General features: G+C 40.9%; 1 protein-coding gene across 1 annotated transcript in view; it reads left to right on the top strand.

Annotated features, from left to right (window-relative positions):
* LOC126474460 (uncharacterized) overlaps positions 1-26,078 on the top strand; it is a 159,828-nt gene that overhangs the window by 66,558 nt on the left and 67,192 nt on the right. The window contains exons 6-8 of the mRNA XM_050101933.1: positions 13,785-13,998; positions 17,284-17,450; positions 25,687-25,834. Coding sequence (XP_049957890.1) covers positions 13,785-13,998; positions 17,284-17,450; positions 25,687-25,834 — 529 coding nt within the window. The remainder of the gene's footprint in view (positions 1-13,784; positions 13,999-17,283; positions 17,451-25,686; positions 25,835-26,078) is intronic.

Genomic DNA, 26,078 nt, shown 5'->3' with positions numbered 1-26,078 from the left:
GAACTCCTTAAACCTAACTAACCTAAGGACATCACATACATCCACGCCCGAGGCAGGATTCGAACCTGCGACCGTAGTGGTCGCTCGGTTCCAGACTGAAGCGCCTAGAACCGTTCTGCCACACTGGCCGGCGATAATGCAACACATTTTTCTCCCTAAAAGCAGGTTCGCTTTATTCAAGATTCCAATTCACTATAGTATTCATGACTCTTCTGGCTATATTTTTCAACATAGTCTCCGTTCAATGGGACGGCCTTACGTTTCCTTACTGGGAGGGACCATGCCAGCATGGTACCACTCTACTGGTCGACATCGGACCCGCCGTCTTGCTGCATAAATAATCTCCCATTCATGCATGTACTGCTTCTCGTGGAGTGCATCCTTCATTGGGCCAAACAGACGGAAGTCGGAAGACGAGAGATCCGGACTGCAGAGTGGACGAGAAGTCCAGCGTGCATGCACTTTTGAGTGCCCCTAATGATGGACAAGTGTGTCAGCGCTACCAACAGAGATTTCCAGTTGTGCAGCGAGATGTTTGATTATGATCCGTCGAACACCTCAAATGTGAGTGTCCACATGTTCCAACACTGCAGGAGAGACAGCTTTGGGCGGTCGGTCGGCGCGGGAGATCGGATAGGTTTTGGCGACCTTGCAGCATTGATGTCCCGCGTAGCGACTCACTGTGATTTCGTTCGCTGGCCAGGTCTCCGTACACATTCTGCAAGTGCCTATGAGTATTTGCGATGCTGTGTTTTTGTGCCGAAAGGAACTCAATGACAGCTCTATCTTCGGAATGCACCTACGTTGCAGTCGCCATTTTGAAGGCCACCTGTCGGAATTTCATGAAATTATAGAGACTGAAGCGGGAATATTGCACGATGTACCACAGCAAATTCCTCATTTTTCAACCGAAATTGGCCTAGAAAAAAGAATGTATTGCATTACTTGCGGAACGCCCCTCGTAAATACAATTTTCCATTCATACCACCATCTCTCTGCATGTCCAGGCATTGTTCTCGGTAAATTAATGAAGTTGTGTTTCGTCGACACAGTGGATGCATTGCGTAAATGCGAGAATAGTTGACACTTATTTATTTCTAATTTCTGCTACCAGTAACTTTTTTATTTTATGTTTAATCCAACATAATACAACGCGTTTTGAACATGTTCTGTTCATCTTCAGGCGTTTATACATACATACATACATACATGCAGACAAATGTTACTTAACAAACAGTCTTAAACTAGATTAATTTAGAACCCATTGCCCATTGTTTGTTATCGTAGCGGCTGGTGTGGCATTTCAGGGGGAGAAGGGGGGCAGTGGATGGCTAGAAATCGAAATCAGTGATGTCTTCTGCTGGTTTTCTTCCTTCTGGTTGACTATGTATGATATCACAGCGATTTCATCATCTTGCTGCTTCACTTGCATCACTGGTGTAATGGCGGAGCTGTTGATTAACATTGCACTATTGCACATTGTATTTTGTCAGAAATTAGAAATAAATAATTATCCCACACAGTCATGATTCACAAACATAGCAATTATGGACGAGAATAAATAGATGACACTTTTGATTCCGCTTAGCAGATCTGTTCAGCAGCATGTGCAAGAAATCTGTCAACAAATAAGGAACTCTATGCTGTTTTTCGTGACATGTATTTAAAATAATGATAGAGCACGCCGAATGTTGTACAGAGCTTGCAGAAGAAAGCGCTCGGGTCGCCGTCGAGTGTGATCAGGACAAGCCGGCTGCAGCCTCTACCGGAAGGCAGCGGCGACCAGTTACTGCCGCCCGAAGATGCGCCATCGAAACAGCGGCTACCGACGGCAACAAAATCAGATACCTCTTCAGCCCACAGCAGCAAACATAGCAGGTACCTCTTTCACATATCTCGCTGGTTCTGTTTCGGATCAAGATATCACTGCCTACTATTTCATATTGATTGTCTTCTTCTGAGTGGGCGCCACAACCTCGATAAATTTGAAGAATGACATAATTTCTACCAGGCTGTTAGTTTAACATAGAACTTTATTAATCCTAGTAGTTAGTTCCAGTTTCTGTCATTCCCAAATTCGTGACAAATGTGGATACTTGTAAGAGGGCGATTCGTTTATTAAAGTCCGATCGGTCGCGCAAATGGAAACCACAGTGAAAATCAGAAATGTTTTATTTATAACAGTTAGCTACGATTTCCAGCTACTTATCTCCATAGTCGCCGATTCGACTTAGACGTTTGTCGTAGCATTGTACCAACTTTCCAATATCCTCGCCATAAAAGACAGCCACCTGTGCTTTCTGCCCGGTCCCTACGCTGGTCTGCAGTGCAGCTCATTGTCTGTGCCAAAATGTTGCCTCCATAGCCAGCGATTCATAAGAGCAGAGATGAAACTCAGGGGGAGCCAATTACGGGCTGTATACTGAGTGCGTGATCAACATTTCCCATCGAAAACGCTGCAGAAGCATCTTCTTTATCCCTGCAGAGTGCCTCCGAGTTTTGCCATGAACGAGGAAAAGCATAACAGCTGTATGGGATGTATGACATCAGGCGAAATCTCTCGTCAGGCACTCATACTTGGCGCGCGACGCTATTATCTAGGCATCTTTACGTGCTCGCTATGCACTTAAAATTGAAAGGTGCGACGTGACGCGATCGAAGCGCATACTAGAGACACTGTCCAACACATCTGTGCAAAGCTTCGTGGGATTTTCACTGTGGTCTCCATGTCGCGACCGATCGCACCTTAGGCCTACAAAACGATATAGCCCTTGTATAAAACAAAAGTCACTTGTGACTCAAAGTTCATGGTCGTCAGTATACATGACCTTGGAATAAGAATCACACAACTTTTTGCAGCTGCGCCATATGTGTACAAGTGCGCGCGGGAAAATTTGGAGGTGTGGATGACAGTGACCTTTGCTAGTATGTGTTATGCAATTTCAGGAGTTAAGAACAAATTAATGTATTTGCATTTTCGTAATAATTAGAATGCACAAAATATTAGTCACTCCCTTAAAAGGGAATGCTGGTCGCTGTGAAGCCGGTTACGTGATCCCCCACCGCCGACATAAGTCTTGGCAGTGAAGTGGTGTGTAGGAATGTGTACAACTGTTTGTGGTGTGTATGTGCTGCTGTTAGTATGTAATCAGTGCAGTCGATATTGAGACGTTACAGAATGGCAGAAAGGAACGTCATGTTTGGATGTGCCCATGACCACTCCACGAATAAAGTTGTTTTATTTGTTAGTGTATCAACAAGGACGCAGTAACGACTCTACAAAGGGCTGTGTACCACGCGCAACCATGTAATATGATATATTATGATGAGTGGTCTTAAGAACTTTCTAAGCGACAGGCACCAGTGATGAGTGTCACGCATTACACTATTCGGCAAGGGTTCTATTTCTGATATTAAAGTGTGTGCTTCTAAACCTGTTTACCGTTGGAAATTCTAGTATGTAAACATAATATCATAGTCAGGGATACTTTATTAAAAAAAAACTGATATGTTGCCGCATCCAGTAGTGATGGAAAGTGACAATTTCTTGTTCAACAGCAGATGGGAAGGATCAGACATTATTTGTTTATCCCCCGCCACACCTATGTCATTAAGACCACCTGAACAGCTCATTAATTCGAAGGGCGACAGCCGGTCGCTGCCTCGGCAGTAAACCTTCACGCTTCCCAGAGGCAGGTGCATCGAGTTTACAACAGTGGTGTTAGCCGTAATTTGTGTCAATCTTAACGATCGGGTGTTTTGGCTGACAAGTAACCGTCTCTGTCATATCTCCAAGCACATTTGAACGTATAAGTTCCTGTGTTTAAACTGATTTAGCCTGTCGCTGAAGGTAAATTGACTGTTTGGTTTTACATATCAGCGTTTCTCTAGTTCAAAATGGTTCTAATGGCTCTGAGCACTATGGGACTTAACGTCTGAGGTCATCAGTCCCCTAGAACTTAGAACTACTTAAATCAAACAAACCTAAGGACATCACAAACATCCATGCCCGAGGCAGGATTCGAACCTGCGACCGCAGCAGTCGCGCGGTCCCAGACTGTAGCGCCTAGAACCGCTCGGCCACCACGGCCGGCGTTTCTCTAGTTCTCTAGTATTAATGTAGTACAGGTGTATTATTGAAGAGGTATTTTTAAATTTTCAGAAATGCCGTGTCGTTGTGGATGTCGATATAAGCCAGACAACTTCTGCTATATTTGTGGGAAGTTCGCCTTTGTCAGAAGTAGGAAGAGAATTTAACAGTCATAAAGAAAGCATATAAAGATTACTTTGTAGTAGAGGTAGGAGATCAAGGTAAAGAATGGGCACCACATTTCTGTTGTGCTACATGTTACTGCAAACTAATTCGGTAGTGGAAAGGTAAAGAGAATGTTCGCTGTGCCCATGGCGTGGAGAGAGCCCAAGGACCACGTTACTAATTGTTATTTCTGTCTAACAAAAATTCAGGGTTTTACAAACAAAAAAATCGAAGAGGCACTTTGTTTACCTAGATCTGCCTTCAGCGAGAATGCCAGTGCAACATTCTGACAGCCTTCCAGTACCTTCAAGAGCTCCAGGTCAAATTCGGAGTGACAGTGAAGTAAGTAGTACTGAAGAAATCATAGATGATGATCCTTTATATCGCTACGCAAGTGCCCTTTGAACAATTATACAAGACTGTGCTTAAACTGACACACAATGTTTTAGCGCAACGCAATCTGACTTTCAAAATTCCCTACTAAAGAATGGCCCTGACTGACATTAAACTATACCTTTCACAAATCACTTACCTCACAAAAATCTTCGCTGCTCAAGCTACTGCAATACAGCGAGCGCCACTACTGCCAGCTAAATAAAAGATTCAAACTATGGAAGGCACTAACTACTGATAGGGATAGTTAGCAAATGAAAGATATTAGTAGAGAACAAACAATGTATTTACCTTGATATCATCATACATAAATATAGCAGTTCATGACAAATTACAAATCTCCGCCATCTCTCTCCCCACATCCACCACTGCTGGCGGCTCACCTCCAACTGCGCAATGCTACGCGCTGTTCACAGCCAGCTGCCTAACACTACAAAGGCGAGTATTACAACAATGCAAAGCAGCCACAGATTTTCATACAGAGGTGGCGTTACCAATAAAAAAACCTAAACAGTCTACTTACATAGCCCCCATGCTCCCCACAAAAAATTTTACAAATTGGATTGGGCAGTGGCCAATACAGATTTGAAAAAAATTTTTCATAATTACAATAACAAAGAAATCAAATGCACACACTTATTGATACAATGTTGGTCAAAAGCTAAAATTTTCTCACAGTCCATAAAGACAGTCCTAATCCTACATCACAGTAAAATAGCAGTGTTTTTCTCAAAGTCTGAGCAGTAAAAGAAAATGCACACAGAAGTAGTGGATTTCCATGCTGTCTTGAAGAAGTAGTGTTGTCCTTCCAATGGAAAGACAGTGCTGACTCTTAACATGCAGACAAGTAATGGGCCACAACAGAGCAAACCCACAGCAGAGTCAATCGACGTTTTGAAGAATATTGGTAGGTAGGTCGTCACAGAGTAGACCCACTGGAGTCCTGGTAGAGATTGTGGTATTGGTGGGCCACCAGAGGTGCAGACCCACTGCAGTCCTTGTAGAAATAATGGTATTAGTGGGTCATCAAAGATGCAGACCCACTGTAGTCCTTGTAGAGATAATGGTATTGGTGGGCCACCAGAAGCGCAGACCCACTGCAGTCCTTGTAGAAATAATGGTACTGGTGAGTCAGCAAAGGTGTAGACCCACTGTAGTCCTTGTAGAGATGGCCAGCAGCCATCTGTTGCAAATGTGCAGGTGCACAATCACCATCGAAGAGTCTTGCAGAGAATATAGCAAGTCCATAAACCACAACTTGTGCACTCACAAAGTTTCTGGAATTGTCCTTAGAACCAGCAATGCTGTTATCCAGTCCCTTGCTGAATTATTAACACACGTGCAAACACTAACAGTCCCTACTTCTCACATATTGTCCATATACTACGACCAACAGAAACGTGTGCAGTGAAATGTAACTTACAAGTTAATAATATGATGAACTGGTGACAATTACAATTTTATAACATAAGAATACAATTACAAAGGTACAAAATACATCATTAAAAACATAATAATACAGATAACATTTGTAGTAATACAGGCTTTACAAAAGAATCGAAATAACATATATATCAGTGTTACAGGAATTATAAGTACCTACATAAAGATCAGAATAGCTTTGGAAACAACAACTTCACACATGAGCATTAAAACAGAAAAGAATAAATAACGTCTAAGCATATTTACAAGGTAAATAACATATTATTAATGCCAATTGTATTTGAGGATAACAGTATTCCTCATCATAGTGAATGTAACTTAGTATTAGAAGAGAAAAAAGTTCTATGAAAGTACACAGAGACGGGAAGAAAACAAATACACAAGGGTACACAAACACATAGTGGGATAACACAAAAGGGAAAGGACAGGGTTTGTTTTACTGCAGTATTTTGCATGGAGATCTCCCTTTGTTCATCATTATTCCCAAAAAGTCCTATCTAAGCCTGCCTTCTGTATTTTGTTCACATCCTCTGTCAATAATAGTTTTTCTCCACTGTACAGTATCCTATTTCTTATAAATTTATAATAGTTAGTTTCTTATATAGTCTACCCCCTCTTAAGCTAACTTAAATCTACTGAGCTCAGATGCTAAACTAAGGGACGAGGCAATGCAGCAGCACATAAAACAATTAATATAAACAGCAATAAAAAAATGGAAAATCGCAAAGCAAGCTACAGTAAATCTAAATTACCAAGGAATTCAACATTACAACTAATATGAGGCAATGCGCAGCAAACAAAAAAATAAATCTGGCTTAGCAGAGTAACACAAATTAAAGTTCAGTAGCACTATGCCTGGCAAACAGCAGCTTATATCTAAACATGACATAGCTCAAGCAGAAAAAATAGTACACTAAAGATAACAATGCAGATAAGGGAAATGTATAATCACATCTTAATGTCTAAGTAATTAAAGTGGTGCACAACAACTTATTGTAAAAAAAATACTACCATGTACTTGAAAAGAAAATTATGTGTCCAGTTACTGTTACTAGTCCCTTCTTATTGTTCTTTCCTTTCCAAGTGCTCCTTTTTTTAAAGAATGTGGATTACAAAATTATTATTTAATAGATCTGTTGACAGAAAGTGCTCACATTAGCAAATGCATCTAAGTTTATTTTATAAAACTAATGCTGTAACACAGCTGGAAAACAGGTATCAAATGAAATAAGCAATTACGCAAACCAAAGCATACAAATATCATTCAATAGTCATGTGACATTTCATAAGTCAGTAGCTCTCAACTCTTGTAGAAAGACACTTGTCATTATCAGGTTTGCAGATGTAAGAATATTTCCCATCAGTTTATAAGCATTTCAGTAAGTAGCAGAAAGTAGGCGCTCCACAATATAATCATATGTTTCCAAGTAATGAGCGTGTCTTATTTGCGATGCTTTCCACAAAGGAATGTCAATAGCGAGGTTAATGGTCTCTCCTTTTTTTTTTTCTCCACCTGCGCCTCTGAAAGGCTAATGGCTTTTTTTTTCGGGCGGCCGTCGCCCAGGTGGGTGCCCGCGACGCATTATGTGCAGGTGGTCATTTAACTTTCTTACGGAAATATTTACGACAGCAGTTTCCGCTACAGTGACAGTCTCACATAAAAATATTTCACAGGTCAAGAATTAGCGTTGCAAATCTGTAGAAAGAAAATCCTATAAATATAAGTGTCCAAATAAAATATTCGTCAGCATTGTGATACAGTCACGAATTTACGCACATTTCATAACTCTTAAAGTACGATTCTTGGTTTCCAACATACTTCTTATTCCTCATATACGGTAGCATCATCTTATTGATCATAAACATATCTCAACAGCATAGTACACATTGTCGTCGTAATAATAACATCATAGCACCTCAGTCAAATCTCAAAAACGTCGTAGCTTTCTGCAATAATTTCAAAACCTTAAAAAAATTCTCTGCTCATTTCAATAGTGTCATCTACCTCAAACGTACTTTAAAATCATGCTCCCTTACCAAATACATCATTCAAAGCTCTCATAGTATCACAATGATTCCGAAAAAATATGAACAGTTTACAAAGTACAGACAAAATACAGTTTCATAAGTGTGAAGTTACCCAACTGTGTATTGCGTAAACATGTGTCACTGATGTAGTAAAAAAATGTTTATCTCTCAGTTAAATGATCAGATAGCTGTGTAATTTGTGTGTTAGAGAAATATGGTACTGATGTGTAAAGTTGTATAAGCAAATACCATATTAGCTAGGGCTCCTTGTGGTTGCCAAACACATGGGACACAAAGTAAGTGTGTAACCCCCTGAGGATTAATGTAATTATACCCTCAGGTGTTACAGATTACAGCAATGAAATGAAATGTATCACTGAAAACCTTTGTATCATTGTACTTCAAATATCTTTAAAAAATAAATGTTTTAAGTACAAAAGTAATCACTCAAATGCGTGTCCTGTAGCGCTAAATGTGCGTCTTGCTGTAAGATAATTCTATGGAAGTGTCGTACTTATCGTCCTCCAAAAGCTAAGTTCTGCAGAAGTCAATGTACTTACCTCATGATAAACAAAAGTGAAATGCTTTATGTATAGATATCTTAGTTATTACGCTTATTGCCATGATGAAGAAAGTACTGTGCTGTAAGGTATTGTTGTGCTACGGAAAAGGCAATCTCATTGTAGCTATACCACAAAAGTTACTACTAAAACATGTTTTACTTTGCAGAATAAAACAGAAAAACTGTGCAGAAATAAAACAGAAACACTACAAAAGCAACATTGTAAATTGTCACTCATTAGAAGCGTCGTGATAAAACCGTGTAGTTGTCACTTAAACTAACCACTGTGTCGTCTGGTATCTCACAGAAAGTACATTAAACCCAGAAAGTATTTTCAAGTAAACCAAAACGTTGCATTAAAATCTCATTAGCAGTACCAGTATGTGTCCTAAGTATGTAAGCCTGATAGTCGTTACGTAATCGTGCAACTAACAAGCAAGAATGTACAAATACAACACTGTGTCATCTGTTCACTATAACAATGCATTCGTAATTTCTGTTTAAATAAGTTCTCTTGGTTCTTGATTGGATATTTAACTTCAAACATAGTTGCATAGTAACAGTTTCTAAGTCTGACAAAGCATACTAGTAACGTGAAGTGAAAAATTTTATGGCGAAGACTAAGTTAAAAAGCAGATTATCTCTCAATAAACGGTTTTACACGTGAAATGTGGTGCAATCCTTTACTCTTCCTAGTACGCAGAGTTTCAACTTCAAAGCTATTATCATGTTGTATACATCGGTAAAGAATGCTAAAATTTTTCTCAAGGCTAGCGTCTTTGTTATTTTTCCCTGAGCCAGCGGCCACACGCAGCTGCCTGCTGTGCGAGTCATTGTCTGTCTCTTTGTTGGCGCGCATCGTTATTGGGATTAGGAGACCTAACTTCTACAAATTCACCTCCTCGAGAGGGCCCTGATCTGTTTGAATCCCGCCAGTTCTGATGCAATTCAGGTCTGTCGTTACGATCACATCGTCTGTCGTCATGTCGGTAGTTCCTGTAGTTTCTTTCTTGTCGGTTAAGTGGTGGAGAATTTCTCCCTGAATCGTAACTGCGCGCTGAACTGTTGCGTCTGAAGTTATTCTGTCTCCCTTGATAATAATTATTTTGGTTCCCATATTGTCTGTTTCTCTGATTCTCTCTGTGATAGTCACTACCGCGGAGAGGTGATCTTTCCCTGTAATTATTACTACTCTGCCAACGGTTGTCGTACGGGTGGTGTCTATTTTGGTCACGATTTGCGTTGTAAGAATATACCAGTCGTGTCCGGTTATTGTTTCTGTCGTCACGGAATTGTGACGGATGTGACCTGTAATTGTTGTGTCCTTGTTTTCGCGTTCCGCGATTATCAGTGTCAATTTCTAGTTCTTGTAACAGTCCCTGAAAAGCTTCAATGTCGTCTTCGCAATGTCCTGCTAAAATAATATGCCGTAAATGTTAAGGTAATTTGATTAAGCAAATGCGGATGAGTTCTGAGGGGCTGTATGGGTTTGACAGGTACTGATTCTTGTGCAACATGTCTTCAAAATATTTCACAAGACTGGAGAATTCAGATTGTTCGAAATGTTTCATCATTATGATACCATGTTTTACTCGGTCTTGTGTGGCTTGAGACCAATATGCTGAGAGGAAGGCATGGTAAAATTCTCCTTCACTGTGGCAATCGTGAATGACCGATCGCATTCTTACAGCTGGTTCATTCTCTGAGTAGCCACACATAAATTCTAATCTGTGTTCCAACGACCAGTTGGGAGGAAAACAATGAGAGAATTGATGGAGCCATGCTTGTGGATGAATGTCGTTGCCAGAATTCTTAAATGTTTTGAATTTACGTGTAGTAATGAACAGCTTATAGTCAAAATCATCATGTCGGCGAGTCGCATATCGGTCATTGTTAGGTCGTGTCGGCCGTTCCATCTCAAAATTCGGTGCACATTGCCAATTTCTTTCATAACTTCCGAAATGCCCTGTGTTATTATTTTGCGGCTTTTCCGTGTTTCTAAGTCCCTCTTCCCATGTTGGAGCGCCAGTGTCCTCTGAAATACGTAATTCTTGTATTACCTGTGTCAGCTGATCTTGTACTTCCCGGATTTCTCTTTGGTGTTGTGTATTAATTTGATTCTGATTTTGTTTGAATTTTCTTATTTGTTCATACTCTTCTGTGTCAGTCAAGGCTACGGGTCTTGTGTCATTAAGATCATCATCTACCTTTGTAGATAAGTTAGTGACCTGATCCGAAAGTTCGGCTACTTTCTCCGATAGTGTACTTATTTCTTCAGTGTGTTTTTCTGAACCAGGTTTCAGAGTATCTACTGTGTCCTTAAAGTTTTCCTGAGTTTTTGCAAGTTGCGTAACCAAATCGGTAGATGCAACTGAGTCAAATTTAGCTTGCAAGGTCTCATGATTTTCATGAACAATAATTTGCAGTTCTTTTATGGCTGCTTCGTGATTCTGTAATGCATTTTCATGCCGCGAAAAAATAGGTTGAAAATGCTCACAAATTTGTGTTTTTACGTCATTACAGACTTTTTGACATTTCGATTCAATGTTATGTAACTCAGTAGTTAAATCTTCACGTGTTTGTTCAACTGTTTGTTCCAATGAGTCTAACTTTTTAAGATTTTGTTCCACTGTGTCTAACTTTTGAAGCTTTTGCTGTGTTTGTCTGTGATTTTGTTCCATTGTGTCTAACTGTTGCTGTGTTTGTCTCTGATGTTGTTCCATTGTGTCTAACTTTTCAAGCTTTTGTCCCATTTGTTGCATTAATTGTAATAAAAATGCACTGGTGTCTGAAACATGTTCCTCAGTGCTTTTCGGCAGTGAAGTTGCACCGGCAACATTCACATTTTGACAAGTGGAAAATGTGTCTTGACTCATTTGAGAAAACGGTGGGAACCCAAAACCTGAGTCTGCAGTATTTGCAATATTGTGTTCTGTCATTCCCGATTCCTGAGGCGAGCTGTTGCCGACCAATCGATCGATAACGCTTCCCTGTTCACTACCTGTTTCACTGTCTACACCATTGTTTGCCGCCCGCTCCATTTCCCTATGCGCAATTACCAAATTACTGCTTTGAACATTAGTTAATTCATTACTCTGCGGCGCTAACACACTGCCTTCGTCTTCACTGTCATTTCTCAGTTTACTTTGGAGCCTAGTATTACGTTTTTCACACGCCATTATTGTCACAGTATTTCACACGATAACACAGAAAAGCGCAATTTGAAGAGCAAAATAAAATAACATAGCAATGGAAATAATGTCTACTTAATTGCCAGCGCAGCTGCGAAATACTTGGTGCAAATCTACATGCATGCCACAACTGTTTTACTGTACAACAATGAAAAACTACAACTACAAAGGAAATTCTCTCTATAATTACGCGCTAGCAATAAACAATAGCTACACTAATTACACAAACTACAAGAAAAAATCAGAAGATTCCAGTGAGGTATCCTAGGCTAAGGGTCGACATATGAAACGTCCCCTTTGAACAATTATACAAGACTGTGCTTAAACTGACACACAATGTTTTAGCGCAACGCAATCTGACTTTCAAAATTCCCTACTAAAGAATGGCCCTGACTGACATTAAACTATACCTTTCACAAATCACTTACCTCACAAAAATCTTCGCTGCTCAAGCTACTGCAATACAGCGAGCGCCACTACTGCCAGCTAAATAAAAGATTCAAACTATGGAAGGCACTAACTACTGATAGGGATAGTTAGCAAATGAAAGATATTAGTAGAGAACAAACAATGTATTTACCTTGATATCATCATACATAAATATAGCAGTTCATGACAAATTACAAATCTCCGCCATCTCTCTCCCCACATCCACCACTGCTGGCGGCTCACCTCCAACTGCGCAATGCTACGCGCTGTTCACAGCCAGCTGCCTAACACTACAAAGGCGAGTATTACAACAATGCAAAGCAGCCACAGATTTTCATACAGAGGTGGCGTTACCAATAAAAAAACCTAAACAGTCTACTTACAGAGTCATCCCCATATTTGTTAACACAAGCGGTTTTAAATGATTTAGTACGTGCCGGCCGGGGTGGCCGAGCGGTTCTAGGCGCTACAATCTGGAACTGCGCGACCGCTATGGTCCAGGTTTGAATCCTGCCTCGGGCATGGATGTGTGTGATGTCCTTAGGTTAGTTAGGTTTAAGTAGTTCTAAGTTATTGGGGACTGATGACCTCAGAAGTTAAGTCCCATAGTGCTCAGAGCCATTTGAACCATTTTTGATTTAGTTCGTCATCTAGGACTAAGTAAACAAAAGGCGCATCTGCTTGGTTCAAGATTACAAGAGTATAATCTACTCTACCAGAGTACTAAAATCAGTGTGTTCAGGCACAGAGAACATGCCTTTATTTCCTATTTTGCAGCTGACAGAGCACTGACGTTTTGCAATGACGTTGCTGGCCTAATGAAAGTGCTGTACTTCACCTACATTTCACAGGATTGGAGACTTTTCATCGATGCGTCGAAAACAAGTCTCAAGGGTGTTTTGCTCCATAATGGAAATAAAATACATTCTGTTACAGTAGCTTACGCCTGCTTGACCAAAGAGAATTACGAATTCGTACCAAGGATGCTAAATTCAGTACAATACAATGAATACAAATGCAAAATATGTGCGGATTTCAAAGTAATTGCTATTGTATTGGAAATGCAACAAGGCTACACGAAGTATGCCTGTTTTCTTTGCGAGTGGGATAGTCGAGACAGAAATTCTCACTATGTGAAAAAGAAGCGGCCTAGGCGGAGATGGAAAGTGGGCGAAAAGAATGTACAATGTGAAAGTCTGGTAGCTCTTGAAGATATACTACTTCCACCACTTCACATCACACTTAGCATAATGAAACAATTCGTTAAGGCCATGGACCCAATAGGCAGTGGGTTGCATATCAAGCTTCCAGATACCCCCGCCTTTCAGCTGCAGAAATAAAGACGAAGAATTTTAATGTTGGCTTAATGTCGTCCCCTGTTTACCCGTTATCAGTTCTGTAGCAGATTTGATCAGCACATGGAACAAATATATAGTGGCTGTGTAAGGTAGCAGTGACTTATATACCCTCCTGTGTGCTCCAGTGGCATAGCGACGCCGGCGAAACGCAGTAGCTGGACGCACACGTACGCTTCCTGGCTGCAGAACCAGCAGCAGCTGTACCTAACTCGGCTGGAGGACGACGTCCCCGAACAGCAGTCGCCTACTGTTGAAGAGGAAGGCTTATTGAGCACTGTGCGTCTGAGTTCGCCCAGCCATCATTCAGTATCTACAGTGCCAAGTCACACAGGACAGCAGGTACAGCGAAAGGTTTCAGTATATAGCAATGTTGTAGTTGTTAACTGCAGAGATTTTACAGTAATCGATATACTATAGTTTGATTTTAGAAACAAACATTGTTGCCTTGAAATACTAGATAGCTGTATTTCCAGATATTGCAGTGAAAGATGTGTTCTTAACTGTGACCCAAACCCATAAACCTATTGCCAAAAGCTCTTTCGAATACTGTGATACTGAAGTTTCAACAAACAAAAGGTGTTCAAGTCACAGTACTGCTTCTTCGTGTGAAAATCCTACATCAGTGATCTTATTCACATCACCCGAGATTACTTGAGGAATGTCACAATTTTCTTTATTAAACAATGGAAAATCCAGGATGGAATGTAACAACACCAGAGAAGGAAAGTTGCTGCTCACCATGTACAGAGAAGGAAAGTTGCTCCTCACCATGTACAGAGAAGGAAAGTTGGTGAGTAGCAATTTTCATTATTGACAATGTGTGTTCGTCGGTGCGCCTGACGCTTTGCTTCATTTGAAAAGAGGCAAAATCGTGACTCGTCAGACGACACTACACGCTTACAGTCAAGTACTACTGACTTCATGTGCTCGTTGTCCCGTTGAAGATGTGCATATTTTGTAACAAGATACTGAGTATATTTTTGTTCTTCTGTTTATCTTGCACTTTTTAATTTTTTATATGTTTAACAGCAACTTCGTACTTCGTCTTTTCTGTATTTTTTAAATTATGATGGTACCTCACAAGAGTCGAAGCCGGTAAACTGGTATAAGCCCAACCAGTACGATCAAAACGGTTTTTCGAAAATAAATCGCGTGTTCGTATTTGCCAATGTCAAATTTCTGTGTCGGCCTTTCGGGAGCGAAATCTATAGATGTGAGTAGTAGAGTCAGTTAAAAAGTTTTCTGGATGTAGAGATACCTCATCTCGTAAAAAATAGCTGTTATGGGTGTTTCAGCTACTGTGACGTCGAAGACAGTTCTTTTTTTTTTCAACTTGACGGCAAATACCTTAGTAAATGATAGCTATAGGTCGATTGCAAACAGTGTTTTCAGTCATAGAGAGGATGTTCTGATGTAACATTCAAAAAGATTTACAAGGAATTTACACGTCGGGTCACGCAGAGAACTCAAAACATAAGCACCTGCAACGTATTATGTACAAGAGGTCAACAATTCATCAATATCGTTTGTCTCTAAAGTCTGCAGCAAATCAAAGGAGTTCGTTACACTATTTCAAAATATGATGATGTATAAGCTTGGAAAGCCGCACATATCTTATTTTGGAGAATGTAAACTCCATTGCGGGGGTTGGAGATCTCGGGGATGGGCATTATGAAAGAAGTAAGCATCTAGAGGGCACAGATATGAACTGCCCTTCAATATTGCCCGTCTTTCGGGCTCTGCGTTATGCAGGAATAACTCAAGAAATTGAAAAAGGTCCAGCATTAACTACACGGGTGACACATTTATTTGGTGACCACTAAAATATCTGTGCCTTTTAGCAACAGTAGGGGGCATTTAAATTGGCAGGACTTCCGGAAAAAATAAGTGGTATGTTTTCCATAGTAAAATCTTCCTTTTTTCGGTACCTTTGGTGGCCATGTGTCTTTACGAGTTATACTAAATTTTCGATAAATCCAGTAACAGAATATATCGACAGCTGTATTTCAACAAAACCCTCTGCCATGCACTTAGCGGTGGTTTGTAGAGTATAGATATAGATGTAGGTGTAGAACTTCCCATTGGCAACGGAGAGAGGTAAAGCAATCGAAGCCACATGCGCCAAGGAACAAACAATATTTTGTAGTGGGAGTCTTAATCGAAGAGTGAAGAACAAACTTCGACTCTTGCAGTGAGTTATATGCGTGACCGCTGTTGCAATTAACGTAAAGTTGTCCGCACATCGTCAGAAGGATTAGTAAAAGAAATCTAACTCACCATAAAACTGCTACAGTTCTCTACATGTATTTTTGACTGATTTGATTGTTATTTTTCAAATTTAGTTTCTGTTCTTAAATAATTAAGTTATTTCACCTACTGAACATGTAGGTATCTGAAACAATCGTTACCAAAAGTGAAATTAGTTCTTGACTCGAAACTTGATGGTACACGAAGTATTTAGCTCTGAACGTCAAAGGTAGTTAAGCGTATCTTATTTTTACGACCATGCGTCAGACACAGATCCATGATCTATTAATTTTCTAAAGATGTCGGAGAACCGTTGATAAAAAATGTTTTGGGGTGATTAATTAGGAGTTTCACTTGAAATATATGAGACCCAGCATCCACTTTACCAGTATAGTGATGCCCTGGCAGGTAAAAGGGGTTGAGAACAAGTAACACATTTAGAAAACCTATATAAAAAGATGTAAATGTTCGTTCGTTCAAAATCTTAGATCTACGAAAGTTCTTCGCCGATTGCTTCAAAATTTTGACACAACCGAACGTTCGTATACGTTACCGAAATGTTGTATTTATGGTTTATCACTCTATGACTTGAATACTACTATGGAATCTGAATTTGCAATAACAATTGATAAGGCTCAAGGTCAAAGAAAGTGGGGAGAGAGGAAAGAGGAGGTGGGCAGAGGGGTGGGAGGAAGTGAATGCAGAAAGCGAAAAGGAAGAGATGGGCAGAGAGAGGGGCAAAATGAAATGGGGAAATTGGGGGAGGAGGTGATGGACAGAAAGAGAAGTACGAGGAGGTGATGAACAAGAGAGGGGGAGGAGGAGATGGAAAGAGACACGACAATCGAACATATCCTTTGTCTAATTACGCTACATATTCATTATTGTCGATTACATAATTGATTTATTAGAACTGTCAGTTTTACCTGCTACATGCTAAAAGTGCTTAAACATTTCGCTATATTACTCACGTGTGCGTGGCCCCTATTTTGTGACATAAACCGTGCAAAATTGTGGATTTTTACCTCATAAGATATTAACCCAGGAACGACAACCGAAACAGCAGTGTTAACACTGAAATAAAATCTATCACACAGGTTTATTCAATTTGTAAAATCTTGCATACTTATTCCAGTACTCATCCATCTCGCTGTGTAGAGGAATTTGTAATAACAAATATATATTTTTAAAAAATAAACACAAAATATCGAACTGCTTGGAATTGCAAAAGAGCTGCAGATGAAGAAAGGAGCTTTTACCATGAAGAAAAAAGTAATATGAGGAAGAAAAAACTCTTAAACATTTACATAGTGGCATTACATCAGAAAGTAGCATTTTCATAATTATGAGCTATTAATGTCAATGTTCTTTTGGTAGACTGAGCAGTTGGAAGCAAGCAGATCGCCATCGAGGACCAGCACTCTGCAGGACTGGCAGCCATCTCTGGAGGACTTGGATGACGAGCTCCTGACAGACGACGGTGCACCACCCATTGACAGGCTACCATCAATCGTCCCATCGTACACCAGCATGCAGAGCGGGAGGTAAAAACGATATCCTAGTTATAATGTGCGGAATAATTGTTTTAAACTACTACCATTTATTAAGATGTCGATATCTGGAAGGGCTCAGTTTTAATCGGTCCTTTGTTCAGACTTTCTCACATCCGTTATCTGACTCAGGTAAAAGCGTTATCACCTAGAAGTGTGCGAAATTCTCCACAGATCACATTGCTTCATTCGCGTCTATTAACTCGTTCTTAATTTTAACACTGCTGGGATTTATAATATGGCTTTTAGTTGTTTATTGAAGCTTTAAGCGTGGCTGTAAGATGTGGTCGGATGACTGAGTTGCCGAGGTCCAAATGCGAGGAGCCATCAGACACGCAACATTAAGTGATTAGAAAGATTCATGGAACACACCTCTTTCATTATTTTATTCGCATTTACCTTCTTTACTAGTTGTCTTACAGTTTGTACGTATCACACAGGAAGGATTGGTGGAAAGAAAGGTAGCTAAGGGCTCTGGATTGCGCATGTCTCCCGGCATCTGCTTGAAAGCTTAAGTGTCTTGTTAGCCCACACTTCAATACCTACTATTTTATAACTTTGTCCTTCAATACTTCAGTAACATAAAGCGTAAAATCAGGAACACAGAAACAGAAATCTTCGGCGAGACCCCTATTTCGCTACCTTTTAGCTGAGTGTGAGAATGCACCCAAAGAAATTGGAAGTCCCGTGAAAATCTAAGTTGTAACTGGTTTTATGTGCACTGTAGGTTTGAAAACACCTGCCTCCGTATCTGAGTAGTCATCATGGCTGATTGCCGTGCACAGGACCTCGGTTCAGTTATCCGTACTGCCAGAGATTTTTTATCCGCCGAAGGACTGGAGCACGTCCAGTCTGTTGCTGATCCCGGCTGAGGAGCTACTTGCTTGCTAAGTAGCGGCTCGAAGATCTGCAAAGCCGACAACGACCGGGAGAGCGGTTTGCAGACCCCAGGCCCTCCAGACGGCAGGCAAATGGCACCATTGGGAAACGATGACTAGGTGGTCGGTCGGTCCCGATTGACCTGTCTGACACCAGAACGGTGATGCTACATTTTTTAGGTTTAAAAACACCAGTCGTACCCTCAAACGGGTCTAACGTGCCTTGTCCACCAGCAGTGGCTATTAAAAAACTCAACCCCTTCAGAATAGGCCATGAAGGCCCAACGGTACTGCACGGCCGCCGTGTCATACTCAGCTCATAGGCATCACTGGATGCAGATACGGAGGGGCATGTGGTCAGCACACTGCTCTCCCTGCCGTATATCAGTTTCCGAGACCGGAGCCGCTACTTCTCAATCAGATAGCTCCTCAGTTTACCTCGCAAGGGCTGAGTTCACCCCGCTTGCCAACAGCGCTCGGCAGACCGGATGGTCATCCATCCAAGTGCTAGCCCAGCCCGACAGCGCTTAACTTCGGTGAACTGACGGGGACCGGTCTTATCACAGCGGCAAGGCCGTTGTCCAGTGGCTGTTAACGTAATCAGGATAGGTGCCGGGAGTTGGGGATTCTAAGGGTCCTCGAATGGCAAAATTCCTGCAAAATTACAAACTCTGTTTAATACAGAACACTTTCCAGTTGCTGTCGGCCGGCTAACCCGCGTCGGTTAGCTTGCGATCTGTTCGACTGGAGAAAACATATAAACCACATAAAAGCGCCCATTGTGACACTAATCCTACCTACTGTCAACAAAAACCCGACACAGTTTAAGACTCCACAAGTAGAACTGGGAATCACAAGAAAATAAGTATGATATTATCATTAAAATCCTTGGTATCTGTGCTACATCTCGGCACGAGCGCAGCTCACTGTTTGTTTGGAACGCTCATACGTGAGAATCCTTTTTTGCTTATTATATTAAGTGGCTATTGGTAAATCAAGCGTTCTCCGACAGCCAATGAGCGTCAGTGTTCTGAGCGCTCTGCTGTGAATGTTGTATGCAATGCGAGCATTGTACGCGATCGTAGCGAGTTACTTGGTTAATTATTATCCCACTTGTTGTGAGCTGTCGTGGTTGATGATGGTGAACCACAAATTCTGCACAAGCAAGCGAGAGACATAATTTGCGGGATAGACGCTTTCATCAAGCACAAAGCACGTGTATGTGCGTACCGTTAAGTGCCGCTTTGAACCGGCAACAATGCAATTCCCGTCCTTGTCTCGACCTGCGCTAACCGCCATCGTTCGTGATCGACTATAGAGTCCGGTCCACGAACCATGGCGGTTTACGCATGTCGAGGTACAGACGGGGATTGCATTGTTGACGATTCCAAGCGACAATTAAGGTACGCGTATGCGCGTGCTTTCCGCTTGAAGAAAGCATATATGTCTCTCGCTTGCTTATGCAGAATTTATCACTTACTTCCACAATCAGTGATGCAAATCGCAACAACTGGAATCTAAAGTAACTGAACAACTCGCTACGACCACATTTAATGCTCGCATTAGATACAGCATTCACAGCAGAGCGCTCATAATACTACTGAGCGCTCATTGGCTGTCGGAGAATACGTGACGTAGGTTGCGCAGAACAAGCCTGAACTCGACCCGCCATAGTTCACAACTCCAACTATAGTCAACCGCAAAACCATGCATAGATAAAGGCCAGAATTTAAAGCACATCCAGAGGGTAGTGGGTCTCTCACAAAACTCAGCGACAAGAAGTTGCTAAATCTGAAAACTGACAACAATCAAGAATGAGATTTTCACTCTGCAGCGGAGTGTGCGCTGATATGAAACTTCCTGGCAGATTAAAACTGTGTGCCCGACCGAGACTCGAACTCGGGACCTCAATCAAACTTGCGATAAACTGAAGTGTTTGCCTAAAGGAGTGACTGAATGATGTTGAAGGTGGAGGAACAGCCGGTCGGAGTGGCCGTTCGGTTCTAGGCGCTACAGTCTGGAACCCAGCGACCGCTACGGTCGCAGGTTCGGATCCTGCCTCGGGCATGGATGTGTGTGATGTCTTTAGGTTAGTTAGATTTAATTAGTTCTAAGTTCTAGGCGACTGATGACCTAAGAAGTTAAGTCGCATACTGCTCAGAACCATTTGAACCAGGTGGAGGAACAAACAGGAAACTTAAATCCGCTGAGGTAGAATCTAAGGCTGCATGTGAAACGAATTGGTCGAGATTAATTATTAGAGATTAGCTAAATGTAGTAACTGCATTCGACTATCAATCGTGAGACTTACGTATCTATCTTATATTTCCTTGTTTCATAGAGAAGATTCTTTTTAATTGTCACATATGGTACTGTTGGCTTTTCTTTAATATTCAGTGTAGATAGTCAATGTAGATAGTCGACAGCTTAGGTGTTCGATACTGTTCGCATTCTAAATCGATGGTTCAAATGGCTCTGAGCACTATGGGACTCAACTGCTGAAGTCATTAGTCCCCTAGAACTTAGAACTAGTTAAACCCAACTAACCTAAGGACATCACACACATCCATGCCCGAGACAAGATTCGAACCTGCGACCGTAGCGGTCTCGCGGTTCCAGACTGCAGCGCCAGAACCGCGCGGCCACTTCGGCCGGCTCTAAATCGATGCCTAATAGTATAAGTAAGTAGATTGTTTCCCATAATTTTGGAATGTAACATGTTTTTCAAATGCAACACTTCTGAATCGATTTAAATAATTTCATTGTGGGTGTGAATGTTAGTGCAGAGAAGTAAAAATAACAATAAGTATGTTGCAAAATCGCCGTTATGTCATATTAGTTGGATAAGATTTGTAACTCCTCACAAAACTTGGATTAAATGTGATTTTGGACGACAGAAATCTTTCTGAACTCTTGCGCAATTAAGTTTCTTTGGAAATATTGACTTAAAACCAATATCAGGAATAATCATATAATTGCAGTTATCATCATTACTGAATTGCAATTAATTAATTTCGCAAAACATGTAACTTATTTCGATTTTAAATAAACAGTAGGCCAAACACCACTAAAACAAAATGTAATAGGTAAACAGGTATGGTTGAGATCTCCTTTGGTAGAGAAACAATATCAAGGATCGTCTCATAAACAATACCTGATTCATAATTTATATAAAAGATGAAGTAGTAGGGAAGTGCCGGTACATGGACAGAGGAATGATTTAAGTTTGCATAAGAAATAAAGTGAGTGTTTGCAAAAACGATAAGGATACATCCTAATGGCGATGACGTTGTAGACAGATTTCCTTGGCCTCATCGCATATGCAGTGTTCATCGATTTTGACTCCTAGAGTCATTAATTAGAAAATATTGCAAAAAAACATTCACGAAGATTGCTATTGCATTTTATTATTCGAAATGAAGTGAAGTACTAACCTAAGTTTCCATCATGTCCCTATACTCATCATCCCCCTTCTTGTCCTCATTGAATAACCACTTCACTTTTTCATCAGTAGCTGTACACGCAAGTTTTTACAACATTAGTATCACTGGTAGCTAAGAAATACTATATTTTTGACGTTTTGTTCACACACTGGCCAACTGTTTAATTATACTAAACATTATAATGTTTGTAAGTAGGTAATCTGTAGCAAAGTGCACACAAAAATGATTAAGTAGCATTCATTATTTTAAGACACAAAAACATTGTGAAGAACAAGAGAAAAGAAACCTTGTACATTCTTCAAACTTATGAGTAGAGAGTGAATCCTGAAAATAATATATATATATATATATATATATATATATATATATATATATATATATATATATATATATATGCAAGTACTATATTATCTCAATTTCTACTGTTTTTATGAAATTAATTATGCATAGCCTATCGGAGGATGATATTTCACATCTGTAAGAAAACAGTTGACAACTTTCTGTTTTAAAAACTAATAATAAAAAATATGTAAAACACACATTGATTCTCTTTCCCCCCTCCCCCCCCCTCTCTCTCGCTCTTTTTTCGTATCATTTTCTTAATAAAGAAGTTCCTAATGACAGACACATTCAAGTAAAACAATGAAAACGAGAAAAGAAATGAATAAAAAGTTGTCGGGTTTCCAGTTGCATTAAGTGATTAAAATTACACGATCTTTTGGCCAAGCACTCCTTGCTCACAGTCAAGTGCTAGGACAGGCAGTGGCTGCTAATATGCCCCTTATATACATTAGCTGCTGGTGCTGGTGGCATCGCCATGTGTCGGGATACTTTGAAGTGGCGCAATCACTGGATCCCACCCTTTGCTGAGCTGCAGCCCACCAGTGACCACATGGTTGAAGCGGGCACATTCAACGCCGAGTCAAAGTATGCCCACACAGGGCGTCGCCGCGAGCAACAGCAGCTAATGTTATATAAGGGGCATACTAGCAGCCTCTGCCTGTCATAGCACTTGACAATCGCCACGAAGTGCTTGGCGGAAAGCTTGTGTAATTTTAATCATTCGACGTGGCTGTAAATCTGAGAACTTTTCACGAGGGTAATCCCAAAAGTAAGGTCTCCTATTTTTTTATAAATACAGAACTCTGATTGTGTGGCAGTTGGTCACACTGTTATGAAGAGTGCTTCACGCGCTGTGTGTAAACATGCGCACACCGGGCTGAGGCGCTCAGTCTTGGCTTGGCATCTACTGAGAATGGAGCTCCCGTTGGATGTTACCGCCAAGTGGGAACTGCGCGCAATTATTCGGTTTTCGAACGCAAAGGGCACTGTGCCGATTGAAATCCATCGCCAATTGACGGAGTTGCATGGTGAGTCGTGCATGGTTGTCAAAAATGTTCGTAAGTGGTGTAGAGAGTTTGCAGCTTGTCGGATCGAAATTCACGACGAACAAAGGAGCGGAAGACCGTCAGTTTCTGAGGAGACAGTGTTGTAGGTTGAGCAAATCATGCGTGAAGGTCGCGGATCATCCTGGATGATCTCTGCACGTTGGTTCCTGAGGTTTCCCGAAGCACCGCTCACAGAATTTTAACGGAAACATTGAACTATCGGAAGGTGTGCGCAAGATGGGTGCCACACATGCTGTCTGAGGACCACATGTGGCAACGAGATGATGCATACCCGCGCATTTCTTCACCGCCTTGCAGCCGAACAGGACAACTTTCTGGACTCAATTGTCACGGTGACGAAACCTGGGCATACCACTTTACACCTGAGACCAAGCAACAATCACGCCACTGACGGCATCCACCTTCGCAGCTTGGCGGCGAGCTGGTATGACATGGGTATACAAAACCTACCACAGCGTCTATAAAAATGCATCGACAGAAACGGTGATTATGTCGAAAAATAGCTAAATGTTCAAGCTGTAAACTGATGTAAACCGTTGTAGAAATAAACAGGTCTGTGTACTTATAAAAAAATAGGAGACCTTACTTTTGGGATTACCCTCGTATTCAATGTTACCGGCGCGAGACTGTGCAATCGAGAAAAAATATGTTGGAGGGAAAAGATATACTAAGTTCTAACTATGGTTATGGTTTTTCTTAGCCCGAAAAACTTGTGAGAATTGTGTCATGGTGACCACATATTACTACTCATATCACATTCAGACCATAAGTGAAACCCTTCATCACTACACCAGTGTGTGTATGAATTACTATATTGATTGACCAAAGACCACCACACCAATCAGAAGATTTCTGATAAAATGTATTTAGAATTCTTTACAATACATTTGGAAGTGGCAACACAAACAAGAAGGCCTTTCATAGATGTGCATACTGATTAAGTAGAGTTGAATCACATTAGAATCTTGGGGAGAGGAGTGTGGCATTATGCAGCAGAGATTCCATCTGCAGTACAGTCTAAAATTGTGAAATATTAACCCTTTTCAAAATTTGTCTTCAGTCAGAAGTGCCATCGCGGCTTTGGACCAACTGGCAACGCGCTTCTTACCCCATCCCCTCTCTACTCGAAAAATTCAGACGTTTCACATCAGAGGAGTGAGAGAAGACAATAATACTGCTCTCACTTCAAGTCACGTACTTATGTCACCAAAGATTTAAGGTCAACATCGATCCAGAGAGCTCGTTGCTCCCCTTTTTTACACCTTGAAATGTTTACTGAATTGCTTTATTTGTTTCCAACTACTCTGTTACTCTCAGAAATAAAGGTCCATTAAAGTCACTTTTATATTTAATTTAAGTGACAAGGGTGAACATCATGCAGTGGATAAGAAAAGACTAAACTATGTACAATTCAAATGTTTCTGATATTACTGAAGACATTGTTGATGATGGGCAGGTGTGGGGGAAAATGTGGTACAGCGATGTGAGGGCACAGCCTGGTCTTCGAGTCGATTGCCCACTGGTCTATAATCTTTCGAGTACCACTTGTAACTAAATCCCTGAACACAGCAGAATCAGAATCCAAGGCTAGTACAACCTTCATGACAGCGTTCTGTTGACGAAGTGACCATTGATGTACTCCTAGAGGACCAACTAGAAGTTGATGCTCCACTATCAGCTGCATCGTCCAACTGTGAAGAAGATTACGGATGTAACGAGTGTTCAGTACCATCCCATGTAAATATTTACCATAAATAGAATTAATAACATGCCCAGACTCTCCTCTTTTGTCAAAGTCGTCCTTCGAATGATATATTGTTCAGTACGCTCTTACAACGAGATTGGTGTTCATTAGCACACGTTTTTACATCCTTCGGGCATCAAATAGTAACTTCCCGACCAACGTGATAATCTATGTTCCTTGCAATGCGTTGTTACCAATAATGTTTTGATACGACAGTGACATATGTAACTGGTAGGGAAGAGTTGGTTCTGAATAGTATGGCTGTAGTCCCACTTCCAATTGATGGGTGTTAAGATGCGCTATGACTAATTTATCAGCTGTTACAAGCTGACTACTACCCTCAAATCCACTTGTTGTTGACAGTGGCATTTGATGCAGGTAGCTCAAGTCTTACCAGAATGTAGATTCTCATAGACCCTTTAACAGTATCCTGCCAAAACTCTAACGACCACACAATGCAGAGAGTGACTTCCCCAAGTCTCTGTTCTTTATGAACTAAATACTCTCATTTGTGCTGAAATCTCTTGTCTTGCCCGTCATGTGAACGACTGCCACACAGACGGCCAGTAAAAGGTCTGTGCGTTGTTGGAACGTGTGGCACGCCGAACTATTGCATTAGTTAAGGAGAAAGGAGATAGATAACACCTATAAAGGAGATAGATACCACCTATCTCTAATTTAACTAGTCAATATAAAACACATTCTTCACATAGTCATTGCAACAATCCTCCGACAATTATACTGGTTTTTCTACAGCTATGGAGGTGGCACGTTGGAGGCGAAGCGCTCTAGCTGGACGGAGACGTATATGTCGTGGTTGGAAAATCAAGAGCTACTGGCCCAACAGCTCCAGGAGTTGCGCCTTAGAAACGAATCACTTGAACAGTGTAGACCCAAGCTACAGGTGCGTAGTTGTCAGCTATTCTTTTACAAATTATTTGTCGAGTACCTACTGCATATTTTACACATACAGATGTAGACAGGCAACATACAGAAACACCTTTAAAAAGTAAGATCTTGTCGTGTAATATGGTGTATACCAATACAACAATATTAGTCTAAAAATTAACGGTTACAAGACCTGGACGGATTCAATCGAATTTTATAACAATGTAAGCACTTTTCTCAGAAACAACGAACAAGGGTTC

Source organism: Schistocerca serialis, chromosome 4, assembly GCF_023864345.2.
Source record: "Schistocerca serialis cubense isolate TAMUIC-IGC-003099 chromosome 4, iqSchSeri2.2, whole genome shotgun sequence".
NCBI classification, from domain to species: Eukaryota; Metazoa; Arthropoda; class Insecta; order Orthoptera; family Acrididae; genus Schistocerca; species Schistocerca serialis.
The sequence above is the reverse complement of the archived record's forward strand: the minus strand, read 5'-3'. Positions and strand labels throughout refer to the sequence as shown.